General features: G+C 39.6%; 1 protein-coding gene across 1 annotated transcript in view; it reads left to right on the top strand.

Annotated features, from left to right (window-relative positions):
- The window catches only part of THSD7A (thrombospondin type 1 domain containing 7A), a 281,816-nt gene that overhangs the window by 221,014 nt on the left and 46,761 nt on the right, over positions 1–14,041 (top strand). Inside the window, exons 13-14 of the mRNA XM_068674047.1 lie at positions 1,384–1,487; positions 13,712–13,906. Coding sequence (XP_068530148.1) covers positions 1,384–1,487; positions 13,712–13,906 — 299 coding nt within the window. The remainder of the gene's footprint in view (positions 1–1,383; positions 1,488–13,711; positions 13,907–14,041) is intronic.

Here is a 14,041-nt window from a genome sequence, read left to right as displayed (position 1 = left end):
TTGATACATCCCCTAATGTACAGTGTTGACCTATCTTCACCAGAGAAGGCTGACAATTCTAGCAGGTGGGGAACACCACTTTAACTGCTTAAGAAAACTTTTGGGGCAGTTTTGCAACATCTGTCTGAGTGGCATGAGAAAGCTTAGATGTACTTGATAAAAGAATAAATATGAGGGTTATTTTTAATGTATAATTTATGTATTTGAATTGGAAGCCATTTTTTTTTTCCAGTGGATAGAGAATAAGGCTGACTTCCATGAAAACACTCTGTTGCAGAGGTGCAAATATAATTTAATTTTAGCCAAAACAGATTGAGATTAAAGTAATATGTTGCTTTCATCATCTGGTAAGAATTATCATTGCAAATTCATTTGGAGGCAACACTGTATATAACTGAAGGATATGAAAATATGCAAAACGGCATTGGGAAGCTATCACAGTGAGTACTCCAAGCATGAGAGAAATGTAATTTGAAATCTTTTTCTAGTCAATACCAGCATCAGAGTTATATCCTTTAAAATACTGTCTGTTCCTCATCTGTTTAGGATCTTCAGTACCAAATTTTACCTGAGCTACCACAGGATGATGTGCTAAGTAGACATAAATAGCAATCAGAGTTGCTAGTGAGTGGTAAATGAGGTGATTTGATTTTCATGACATGAACACATTTTCTGCATATTTCCTTTAGTATCTTTCTGACCTGTACACATGCTGTGACAGGTGGACTCATGCACTCAGATTTTCTCATGAATTAGTTCAGATATTAGCCAGCAGAGGCAGGTTACAATGAAACTTGAGGTAAGTGATTTGATCACTATATACAAAAGAGCAGAAGATGATCTGAGCAGTGGATTTAGTTTTTTCCCCCTCACTCTGAGTAGTTCAAAACACTCTGGATTATTTTGGAACTGCAACACTAACTGGATTAGTTATATTTAAAGGCCTAGAATATTCTGCAAAACCAGAATAGAATTTTGTAGAAGTTTCTTAGCAGTTTAAATTACTGATTAAATAATATAGGCAGCACAATTTTTCTCTTTTTATCAAAGCTTTTTTCAACATCTTCTTGACTCTGTTTTATTTTGATATGATCTGGGCCCATGCACTGCATTGGATCTCTTGGTTGGCTCCACATTTTTAAGGTGCTACCACTTGGCTACCCTAGACCTAAGTGCTCTGGGATCTCCTGAGGCACCGTTACAGTCATTTAAACTCACTGTCCCAGTGCTTTGCTGTGTCTGTGGTAATTTTTTGCTCCTGATTTCACCTTTTTGATATATTTCTAAGAAGATGAAGTTTGGCAAAGGAATTTATTATTTGTGATTTTATTGCTACATATTTAGATGAATTGTTTCTACTTGATTATTTCCTCCTCATTTCAGGTGGAAGACCCATAAGTGGCGGAGGTGCCAGCTAGTACCATGGTATGTGCGCCAAGACAGTCCAGGAGCACACGAGACTTGTGGACCTGGGCTACAAGCAAGAGGTTAGAACATATTGTTTATTCTGCAGATATCTATGGCTGTAATGGTGTGGGAAGTGGCTAAAATTCATTGTAATTTAGCATTAATTTTACTTAAATTTCTGGGGTTCATCAGAGGAAAATACAGAATGCTAGTATAATAGAGTACATCTGAACTGGTATTTGGCAAATGCTTTATTCATATAATATCAATTTTAATTTATTTTTAAGTACTGATACTGCATCAGTGACTAATTCATGGTATTGTTTGTTAGGTTTACTTCAGCATTCTTACCTGAAGCACATTTCTGGAAAGTTTTCTCTGAATATAATTAATAAATAAATTAATTAAAAAATATATAAAAATGTGATAGGTCACTTTATAGTCTTTGTTTTGTGAAAAAAAAAATGGAGCAATTTCACCTGTTAAAACATGACATTTTTCAGGTAGCAAGGTTGTGAAGACATTGAATTATAGAATGGCCTGGGTTGGAAGGGACCTCAAAGATCATCTAGTTCCAACCTTCTTGCCATGGACAGGGATACCAACCAATAGATCAGATTGCCCAGGGCCTCATCTAACCCGGTCTTGAACACCTCCAGAGATGGGGCATCCACAACCTCTCTGGGCAACCTTTCTGGACATGTTTATAAGCATGTCTGTTAGACAAAATGTAAGACTTTTGTTCCCTGTAAGGAGTGTTCAAAGAATTAGGATTGGAGAACCCTACAACAATTTAGAGCTGGAGGAAGGCTGTGGAGGTCCTATTGTCCAACCCTCCAACAATAGCAGGACTCGTTTTAAACTTAGATCCCACCCAGCCTGGAGGAGGTTGCTCAGGGACGTGTCCAGATGAGTTCTCAGCATCTCCAAGGATGGAGATCACACAGTTTCTCTGGGCACTTGCTCTGCTTGTCTGCTCTTGTGCTGAAAATGTTTTCCCTAATACATGTTTTGAAATGTCACTTGCTGCAATTTATGTCTGTGGCCCCTTATTCTTTCACTATATGCTTCTGAGAAGACTCTGTCTCTCTCTTCTTTATACCCTTCAATCGGGTATAAAGAAGGTAGCTGTAGAGAGTAATGGGAGCACAAGAGGTGCAGGACTTTGCATTTACACTGCTGAAGTTCATGAGGTTTCTGCCAGCTCATTTCTCCAGGCTGTCAAGGTCCTCTGAATGGCAGCCAGACTTTCCAGGTAGGTACTGACTGCTCCTCTCAAACTGGTGTTGTCTTCAAACTTGCTGAGGGCACTTTCTGTGCATGTTGTTACAGATGCTAAACAGAATTAGCCCAGGAATTAACCACTGATGTGTAGCTCTCTTAAACAGCTGCCAGTTTGACTTCAAAACCACCGACCCTTCAAGACCAGTGACCCAAATGTTTTTCCACTATTTGCATTTAATAGAAATTAATTTTAACAGCCACGTCCAGCTTTACTGTCACCTGTTTTCACAGAGAATTTTGTAGATTTAATAGAATTGTGTATGTGTGACTGTTTATAGTAAGGTGATGTTTATAGGTGCATTAAATAAACTCAGTATGAAAATAATTACAGTTCCTACTTACTGTGTTAGTAATTGAATTGCTTTGAACTACTAGTCAACCCTGAATTTCAGGAAGGTTTTTTTCTTTTGCCTTTGCTGAGTGCAAACTTCTATCTGTTAAAATAACATTGTCTCAGCAAATTGTAGAATTCCTGATCAAGGACACTGCTAACTGCAGAAATGAAATGTTATGGTCATTAATTTCCTTGCAGTATTAAATGAGGTTATGGTATACTTTAAAAAGAGTAAATCTTAAACTAGTAACTTCTACCATTTACTCAGAAGGTGTTACAAGAGATCAATTTAGGACTTACCATGAAATGAAACACGAAGGTATTGCCTGCTAATATAAAAGACTTCTGACTGTGGTAATTCTTTCAGAGGTCTATCACTAATGCAATCAATTTCTAGCAGCTCTGGAGGTTACATTCATTTAACACACTGAGAAAGTAAGATTTCTGTCTTTGACGGTAGGAGTTCAGTACAAAATGTTATTTTCTATAGATGTGTTACAGTGCCTCAATCTAATGACTTGGCCTCAAACTCATTAATAAAGGACAGCCAATTATTGTGCGTGCAAATTGTATTTTATTATTCCATGTCATGAGAGTTTCAGAGTTTTTTGTGTGTTAATTGGTTGTGGTTTTTGTTGTTGTTTTTTCAGCTCCAACTTCAATCATGTGTATTACACATATACTAAGCAATACATGATTTTGGAATTACTGATTGTATGTTTTGATAGATTTCTATAGGTTTTCTCTTACACAGGGTATTATGTACTCCCTCTCCCTTCTTACTTTATAATTTCTGCCATGAAAATAGCTATGTGTGAAATTTTAGTGGTGCTCGTTATTCTCGTCCCCGTTACAAGAGTTGATTTCATGCAGGGTGCTCCGTGAGTGGAGGCTGACCTGAATGCAAGCCTTCTGGGTGATTAGGTTCTGCCTTCTGGAGTGTTAGAAAGATTTCATGAGTTTTTGAAGGAAGATTCTTGAAGAGGTTTTGTCCGTTCTCCCTGCTGATTCTTAGCTACCTCCTGAATACTTAGCTTCTCAAATATAAAGTTTCTACAGACTGTGGAAAACTTTGCATGTTAGTATATTCTTAAAAGTTCTGTACTATACAGCATTCATTTAAAGATTATTTTGTGATATAGATACAGAAAAAGACAAAACTACTACTGTGCAAGTCCTTTTAACTACCCCAAAATCAGGAAATGCTAAACAATGAAATATGAAATCTGTTTGGTATAATATTTTGATACTGCATTTATAATGTGATACTGAATACAGATATTTTGAACTGTATATTTAAGCATTTGTTGCTGATATCTCTACAAATGTTTACAATTTTATGAATACATATTTAAACAGCAAAAAAAAAAATTCAATGGAAAAGGAGTTTGAAATTTCTGGTGCTCATGAATGTAGAAATCACACATTCATTCATTCATTTGTTTCTATTAACTTACCTTTGAAGATGAAGTGAAACAAAATTCTTATAAAAGTCAGTCCTTTAGTTTCCAGTGGATTGTCATTTCATTTTTTGTTGATAGTCAATAGAGCAGTAATGTCATTCCTGTATGTGACAATAGTTTTGTTCTTTTTCAGTCTGAGATATTGCCAATGCCATTAGTTTATCCTGGTTCTGATGTGATTGCCTACACAAGAACGCTGTAACAGATAGTAACAGCAAATGTGTTAAATAAGAAAGAATAGGAAGGTATACCAGGGAATAGGCACATCTGACTATGCTGTCATTTGCAGCTTATTTTCAACAAAATAGTCTGTACTGTTCATATGTTATCTAGAAAGATGTTTTCATCTGAAGGAAAAACTAGAAGTTAGAAAACATTTAAAATTACTGGTTAGATGACTGATCTTAAGAATGTCTGAATAAAGACAGAGTATATGTATGCCTTGCTTTATACAACAGCTTTACTATTCACATTTCCATTCTTCAGCTTTTTTGCCACATTGGTCTTGCTCAACAGAAGAGAAGCTTGGGTGAATCATAAAATTTAGAATTGTGATTCATTGTTAAAGATAGCTCTGTTTCTAGTTGTCTTGTGTAATGGTGGTTTTGTTACAAATCATGTCAGTTTAAATGAACATGTCAGAAAATTAGAGCTTGGGTCAATGCAGAGGAAAGAGAAGGAAGGGGTTTGGTGTTTTTGCTTTTTGTTATATGAACAGATTTTATTTAGACTTTTTTAAGAAAAAAAAAATGTTAATTACTTATTCAAATGTTGGGAAACTATTTATATCTAAACCCAAGCATTGTAACATTGCGTTTAATATTTGAGAAGCAAATTCATTGTTGTAGTCATTAACTTATTTGAACAATGCAGATAGTTATGATAATTGTGCTGAATAATGAATGAAAATTTGCAGTCTTATCACTGGTAAAATGCCTTTTAACAATGGATAAGTAGAGCAAGAATTATTCTGTAATTGTGACTTAAGACTTCTAACTTGCTCTTATTCCAAACCCTCATGAAAGGGTCCTATGAGTGCATCAGCAAGGAATTTGAAATGTATACTTGACCCTATCAGAAAGCAACAAGAAGTAGAGAGAGAAACCGTGTTTTACTGCAACAGCATTTATGTTGTGTTTATTATCATAAACTGTTTCTTAATTAACAAGAGTAAATTGACCAGAAGTCTTGATGAGCCACCTGAAACCCAGGAGGGAGAAACATGGTATGTTAGCAAATACGGAATACAGAATCTGGAACAAGAGAGCAAATGCTTGATAAAAACAGGCTTCTGGTACTTGATGGCAATGTGGGCTATGAAACTCACTATGGACCAGGAGAGGAACCTGCTCCAGCTAGTGTGGGACTGCTAAGAGGGACTGCTTTGTGATTCTTACTGCCAACATTTATTAGCACACAGATAACTTCAAAGCAGAGGTCTGCTCAGTGAGATAGATTAACGTATAGTTTGAAATTGTGAACAGTTTCAGCTCAAGCAGTTATACATGATGTCACGTTCACATTTTAAACGTCTATGTCAGTAAGCCTCAGCTCCAGTAAAGTCTGAAAGAACTTAGAAATGCAGTTCAAATCCCTTTTGAATTGTACAGGAAAGCCTAGGAAACTTGCTTTCTAAAAGAGGTTGTCTTGCCAGTAGCCTCTGTGGATTTAAGTAGGGTTTGTTGGATCACATCCCAGTGCTAGTGAAGAGGATGTATAGCAGATAAAAAGCTAGAGTGCCCAAACCGCAATAGCCTAATCACATCATGATGTATATGGATGGATGCACAGGGAAGGGCTACCCCAGTGACTGAAAAGAGATTTGAAAAAGGATGTGTAGCCTGTAGTCCTTGCCACCATAAATCTTCCTCAGAGTTTTGTAAGAGGAATGGGATGAATATTGTGAAATCTGTCAGCAGATTCTGTAACAGCAAGAGGAAGGTTATTTATAAAATTTAAGCAGAAGCTTATGTAACCTTTCTGTCAGACAAAATATCTCTGAATAGCTGTATTTGATGTCACTGGGAATTGGCCATTATTAAAGGTCTGATCCTGATGTCTCACCATGCTTTGTTCACAGGATGTGTCTGGAGTTATTTGAAAGATTGTGAAGCAGGGGAATTGGAGGAAGCTTCCTAGGATTGCCGTGAGCACATGAGGTGGCCTTGCAGACTTGCTTGAGCTGTGAGGAGGCTCACAGGTAGAGCTGGTGGTCAAAAGCATTTTCCTCTCACTGCAGCTAAGTAGGGACAGTAGCCTACCTCTCTCGGTATTGCTTACTTAGAGGGGGGATTTTCTTTTTTTAAACTTGCATGCCCTCATCAAAAGCACAATAAAGGAAACAAAATAACAAAGACTGCTGCTTCTTGATGGAGCTATAAACTACCATTTTAACACCATCGAGATTTAACGGATGAGAGGTCCCTTTTCTCTGGTTTGTATGACTAAAAAGTCACTGCAGATGACAACAGGGAGCTTCAGGTTTTTTTACTGAAAAAAATGGACAATAATACTCCAAAGCATTATTTACATGATTTTTATTTTTATATAAAAATAAAAATCGCCACTTGCTGAGGCGATCAGCTCCCAAGCAGATGCACTCTGCAGCAGAGCGGGGGATCGGACAAGCAGGGCTATTTTTTCCAGCATTGAGCCCATTTGAGGGAGCGGCCAGGACCCAGCAGCCCTCGCGAGGGAGGCTGACGAGGCGTAAGAGGAGCCAGCAGCACCCCCTCCCTGACCATTCAAAAGCAGCCCCTAGGGAGCGTGGCGACCAGGGCAAACAGGGCGTGGGGCATCAGAAGGGAGTGGCGCGGCAGTTGGTGCAGGCAGGGCGAGCGGAAAGGGAAGAGCGCGCCCACCTGCCCATACAAACACCTCCTCTAACGGCGGTATACTGCTAGCTCAGCTGTGATGGTCTCCACCAAGCACAGTGTGCTCTCCAGGAAGTCTGTACACACCCAGAACGGCTGCCCGCTCAAAGCTGTGGCAGTTCAGGTCTCCGGGTGCAGGGAGTGCCTGAGCCTGTTGCTACCACCTGTGAGGCGCAGAGAGACTGTGCGTGAGGTGCGAGCAGGTGGATGACCTGGTCTGCCCCATGGCAGAACTCAAGGAGGAGGTCGAGAGGTTGAGGGATATCAGGGAGTGTGAGCAGGAGATAGACTGGTAGAGCAACTCCCTGTGTGGCCTGAAGGACATGCACCGGGGTGAGACACCTGAAATGGGGGTGGACCCCCTGCCCTGTTGCTGTTGGGCAGAGGCAGGGGACCTAGGAGTTGAGGAGGAATGGAGACAGGTCCCTGCTCGACATCACAGGCAATGCCCCCCCCCCCACCAGCCCTACCTTTCTAGGTGCCCCTGTGCAACAGGTTTGAGGCCCTGGAGCTTGAGAGACCAGTGGGTGAGGAAGAGGTAGAAAGTCTACCTAGGAGGATGCCTAGGGTGAGGAAGCCGACTCCACGCCTCAGGACTACCTCCACCAAGTAACAAAGAAGGGTGATTGTTGTGGGTGACTCCCTTCTCAGGGGAACAGAGGGACCTGTTTGTTGGCCTGACCCTAGCCGTAGGGAATTCTGCTGCCTCCCTGGGGCCAGGGTCAGGGACATTGCCAGAAAGCTTCCCAACCTGATTCGCCCCTCTGACTATTATCCTCTTTTAATAGTCCAGGCTGGCAGTGATGACATTGAAGAGAGAAGGCTGAAGACCATCAAACAGGACTTTAGGGGACTGGGACAGTTAGTGGATGGAGTGGGAGTACAGGTGGTGTTTTCGTCCATCCCTACGGTGGCAGGGAGGGGTACAGAGAGGACACGGAAAGCCCACCTGATAAGCACATGGCTCAGAGGCTGGTGCCAATACAGAAATTTTGGGGTTTTTGACCATGGGGTGCTTTACTCACCACCCAGCCTGATGGCCATAGACGGGTCCCTGTCTCTAAGGGGAAAACGGATCCTGGGCCAGGAGCTGGCAGGGCTCATTGAGAGGTCTTTAAACTAGGTGAGAAGGGGGATGGGGCTGAAACAAGGCTTGTTAGAGCTGTGCCAGGGGGAACAATGGCAAGGCTGGGAGAGAAGGCAATGGCCCAACTGAAGTGCATCTACACCAATGCACGCAGCATGGGTAACAAACAGGAGGAGCTGGAAGCCATCGTTTGGCAGGCAGGCTACAACTTGGTTGCCATCACGGAAACGTGGTGGGACCACTCTCATGACTGGAGTTCTGCAATGTCTGGCTATAGGCTCTTCATAAGAGACAGGCAGCATGGGAGGGGTGGCTCCCATGTGGTGTGGTGTGGCTCTGTATATCAGAGAGAGTTTGGATGTCATGGAACTTGAGGCTGGGAATGATAAGGTTGAGTCCCTATGGGTTAGGATCAGCGGGAAGGCCAACAAGGGAAGCATCCTGGTGGGGGTCTGTTACAGACCGCCGAACCAGGATGAGGAGACTGATGAGGAGTTCTATAGGCAACTGACAAAAGTTGCGAAATCGTTAGCGCTTGTTCTTGTGGGGGACTTCAACTTCCCAGATATATCCTGGAAGCACAACACAGCCCAGAGAAAGCAGTCTAGGAGGTTTCTGAAGAGTGTGGAAGATAGCTTCCTGACACAGCTGGTTAGTGAGACTACCAAGGAGGTGCCCCAAATAGAGAAGGACTGGTGGGAGATGTTGGTGGTTGGAAACTGTCTTGGGCAGAGTGACCATGAAATGGTAGAGTTCTCCATTCTTGAAGAAGCCAAGAAGGGGACCAGTAAAACCGCTGTATTGGACTTCCAGAGTCCAATTTGAACTTTGAACTGTTCAGGACACTGGTTGGCAGAGTCCTTTGGGAGGCGGTTCTGAAGGGCAGAGGAGTCCAGAAAGGCTGGGCGCTCTTCAAGAAGGAAACCGTAATGGCACAGGAGCGGTCTGTCCCCATGTGCCCAAAGACAAGCTGGCGGGGAAGAAGACCAGCCTGGCTGAACAGAGATTTGTGGCTTGTGCTTAGCAGAAAAAGGAGTGTTTACAATCTTTGGAAAAGAGGGCGGGACACTCGGGAGGACTATAAGGATGTTGCGAGGCAGTGCAGGGACAAAATTAGAAAGGCCAAAGCTCATCTGGAGCTCAATCTGGCTACTGCTTTTAAAGACAACAAAAAATGTTTTTCCAAATACATCACTGAAAAACGGAGGACTAAGGAGAATCTCTAGCCTTTACTGGATGCGGGGGGCAAGGGGGAGGAACTTAGTTACGAAAGATGAGGAAAAGGCAGAGGTGCTTAATGCCTTCTTTGCCTCAGTCTTTAGCGGCAAAACCAGTTGCTCTCTGGATACCCAGTACCCTGAACTGGTGGAAGGGGATGGGGAGAAGAATGTGGCCCTCACTATCCATGAAGAAATGGTTGGCGACCTGCTACAGCACTTGGATGTACACAAGTCGATGGGGACAGATGGAATCCAACTGAGGATACTGAGAGAACTGGCGGAGGACCTGGCCAAGCTGCTTACCGTCATTTATCAGCAGTCCTGGCTATTGGGGGAGGTCCCAGTCAACTGGCAGCTAGCAAACGTGACACCCATCTACAAGAAGGGCTGGAGGGCGGCCCCGGGAAACTACAGGCCTGTCAGTTTGACCTCAAGTTTTCTTTACAAAGTACTCTTTTGTCAGTTTTCTTTGCAAAGTAATGCTATTTTTAGGTGTCTGTGAGGTCACTGAATCTTGCATCTCCGTGAAGTACATTAATGATGGGAACAGTGTTGGCAAGATCTTTATGTAAACTTGTGTATAACAAGACTTGTTAAAATACAGTCTTGTTTTTCATTATGCCACCAACAAATGTATTAGCCTGTAGTCCCCTGTGACTTAGTGGAAACAATGCTATCAGATAAAGTTTTAATTACATCAAAGTCCCTTGTCCAGAAAATTTGAACTGCCATTTATTTCACACCTTTCTTCTGGGAGATAATAATTGTTTAATACCAAAATAATTTCCTAAGTGAATAGTTTCCTTGTTAAATTTGATTTTTCAGTTAGCCATACTCCTGTTTTATGCTTTCACTTAACAATTACTTGTGCTTAATTTAGTAACAGAAGAACTGCACTCTTTCCATTTACTGCTAATGTCTGTAATAAATGTGACATGGTTGTATAGGCAAAATAATTAGTCTGGCACTGCATGGCTTTATAGTAGTTGAAGACATTGCTTTGTATACTAAGTTAACCATAAGTTAACCATTGAACTCAGTGACATTTACTGAATGTAATTACAGAATTGCATTTGATCAAAGATGCAGGGGCTGAATTTGCCCATATTAGGCTGTGTTTGAAAAATGTACTCTTAACATCTCCATTAAAAGTAAGGGCATTGCTGATGTCAAGCAAGACATTTAGCCAAAATAATGTGTTAATGGTATGCATGCATTGGTCAAAATCCTGACTTTAAGTAATGAAAAAATAGCCACTCTTCTAACAGTCAAAGGAGTATTAACCTTTCAAATGTATACCCTAATCTGTGGAATAACAACAGTAAAATGGATCCAGGTCCTGTCAAATAGGAATAGTATGAATAATTATGGACAGTCCCTCTGAAAATTGAGATTTGGGAATTGATTTGGTATGCCAAGCTGTCTTGTTATTAAGGTGAAATATTTTGGTCTCAGGAATGAAGTTTTCCTTCTTTGATTGCTACGGTTCAACTGACAGTTAATCAGGGGGGAAAAAAAAAAAGAAAAAAAAAGGAAAAAAAAAAAGTGATAAACCCCAAAAGAATTTCTCACCTGTGTCTGCCTGGTGTAAATTTGATGTACTAATATGATTCTGAAAAAAATTATGACACGGTGAATATCTGCCTTCAGAGTAGTGTTTAATGACCAAGGAAGATAGAATTAATATTGGCTTTAGAAAAACTCAATTTAGCTAGAAAGAATGTTTATCAATGGACAGTGTTTATGGCCTCTCAAAGGATTAGATGGAGAGGCGGTATCTAGAACGGGTATTAAACTTTTGAGATTGGTTATTAAAAGTTATTGTGTTAATCAATGGACAATCTTTTAGCCCTTTGCTAGATACAGTTTTCATTGCTAAAAACGGTGTCCTGTATCCCCCTGAGAATGTAGTGAAGATAATGCAGTTAGTTTTACTGATGAGTGCAAAAGTCAAATTCAAGACAGAGGATTTAGGTTTGACCTCTGGAAATTTCCACGTAGTAGAACTTGTCTGAACTATGTTTTTCCCCTGGGGTATTATGTATGTTATTAGCTGGAAAGAGTATCTCAAAAGAATCCCAAACCATAATCTAGGTCTGCATTAGAAAATACTGGTTTGACTTATGCTTTATTTGTAATATTTGGATAACTATAGAAATCCTACAGGAGGTATGGCTCACACACATCATTAAAATTGTTGTTATATGGAATTTAAAATTTTAGATATTTGGTTTTGCTCATTGAATTGTTATATCTGGAAAAAAAGGGGGGTGAGGGGGAGGTTCTTTGTATGACATCCACCAATAATAATATGATTTGACAGAGTAATTGTATGAGACAATGTACAGCTGGTTGATCCCCCAGTAAGCGCAACTTAATGCAGTGCTGAGCCTATTACAAACACTGCTGGCAGCCCTGCACCAAAGGGCAGTCAAGGATCAGGCAAGTTGTTTGCTTAGTATCTCTAGAAGAACAACCCTTCCCCCTCTTTCACAGTGTTTTACCACGGATGTGGAAAAAACAATTCACTTAGGGCTTTTAGGTATGTTTTACTAGGCACATAGGTTTGAAACAGACCATTTGGGTCATCAAGTTCAACTTCCTACAGTCATCATGAAGTAGAAATTTAGAACTATCAGAAGAAAAAAAGCTTTATCAGGAAAGAAAAAAAGGTTTTTGCACAGGTCACAAAAGACCTCCAATTGCCTTGAAACAATCATAAAAAAAAATACATGCGTTTCATCAAATATTCCTCCTTCCTCTGGAAGGAAAAAATCATGTATAGCTCATTTTCTGTTTTATTTTCTGTTTTATTTTGAAACTTTGCATTCAAACATGTTTTCTTCTCCAACAGTTGAACTTGATTTTACCATAATAGTTTGGATGGTAAAATTTACATTTTTTTTCAATTCGTATATCAATAAAACAATTATTGTCAGTACAATTGAAGTACTATGTTTAAATTATGGAGCAGTGTGTAATATAAAACATGATATTCTGTCATATGTATAGAGAATGATATATTGTGTTTGGGTGTAATGTTGCTGCAACAATTGGTGATCCAAATTACTTTCACAGTCATTATGAGATACTGCATATACTGTGTGCTGTCAGATGCCAAGAAGCATAAATATGATTCCATTGTGTAAACAAACAACTAAAACTTTCCAATCTAGTTACTGCATAATAACTTTTATGGTTTTGGGGGCAAGGAAATAAAATGAGATTTACTGAGGCTTAGGTTAGAATAATAGATAAGCAACCATGTTAAAAAAAAAATCTATGAAGAACAGCAATAGAACATTGTTAAAGCCTATATTAACAGAACAGCCCTATTTGTAAATCCTTGTATTCAAAATACTTCCTTTTGTGCCAGCTGTGTTTTTTTTTTTAAAGAAAAATATTTTTCTTTTAAGAAGATTTTGTTCAGTTTGTGGCTGTCCTATAAGAATTTGTGCTCCTGCACATTGGTACCCCACCCACAGCAAACAGGATTAGTCATTCAACTTTTTTTACAAGAACAAAACCTTCTGAAGAACATTGAGCAGAAATACTGCTGCAAGTGGCTAAGCAGTATTAAGAATATATTTCTAAATTTTATGTCTGTCCCTTTTCTAAAATATATGTTATTGATACAATTTTATATCTTATGCACTACTCAGCTACTTAAAATGGTATTTCAAGTTTTTAAATGCCTAAGTATTAGCCTATCTCTGTAGGAAAAATGATAATGTGAAAAGCAATACAATAGTATGGATAACATGGTGCGATCTTTACAATATTTACAGTTGTCTATAATTTTGTTTATTTTTTTTCCTGGTAAATACTGATAAATAGTAATTTAAAGAAAATCTCAAAAAAAAAAAAAAAAGTTAGAAATATCAAATGTATTAATTCAAGATGTAACTGATTTAAAATATTAGGCTGTCGTATAGCTATTATGGGCTTTCAATGTCAGTTTGTGGTAGTATGTTGTAGACTTACTAAATTAGAGACATCCATGAAAAACTGCTGAATTAAACCCCATTCTTTTTTCCTTCCAGCAATTACTTGTCGCAGACAAGATGGAGGACAGGCTGACATCAGTGAGTGCCTTAAATATGCTGGCCCCTTACCATCCTTAACACAGACGTGCCAGATTCCTTGCCAAGATGATTGTCAATTTACAAACTGGTCAAAGTTTTCTTCCTGTAATGGGGACTGTGGAGGAGTCAGAACAAGAAAACGCACTCTTGTTGGTAAGAGTAACAAGAAAAACAGTGCATCTTTTATTAATTGTTGCTACTGTTTTGATTAAAGCTTTAGTTGTTCTGAGGCTCCCTTATGACAAGCAAGCAACATTTGTCATTGGAACAGAAAACAGACCCATTCTT

Source organism: Anas acuta, chromosome 2 (genome assembly GCF_963932015.1).
Source record: "Anas acuta chromosome 2, bAnaAcu1.1, whole genome shotgun sequence".
Classification (NCBI taxonomy): domain Eukaryota; kingdom Metazoa; phylum Chordata; class Aves; order Anseriformes; family Anatidae; genus Anas; species Anas acuta.
Note: the sequence above shows the minus strand (reverse complement) of the source record. Positions and strands in the feature narration are given on the sequence as shown.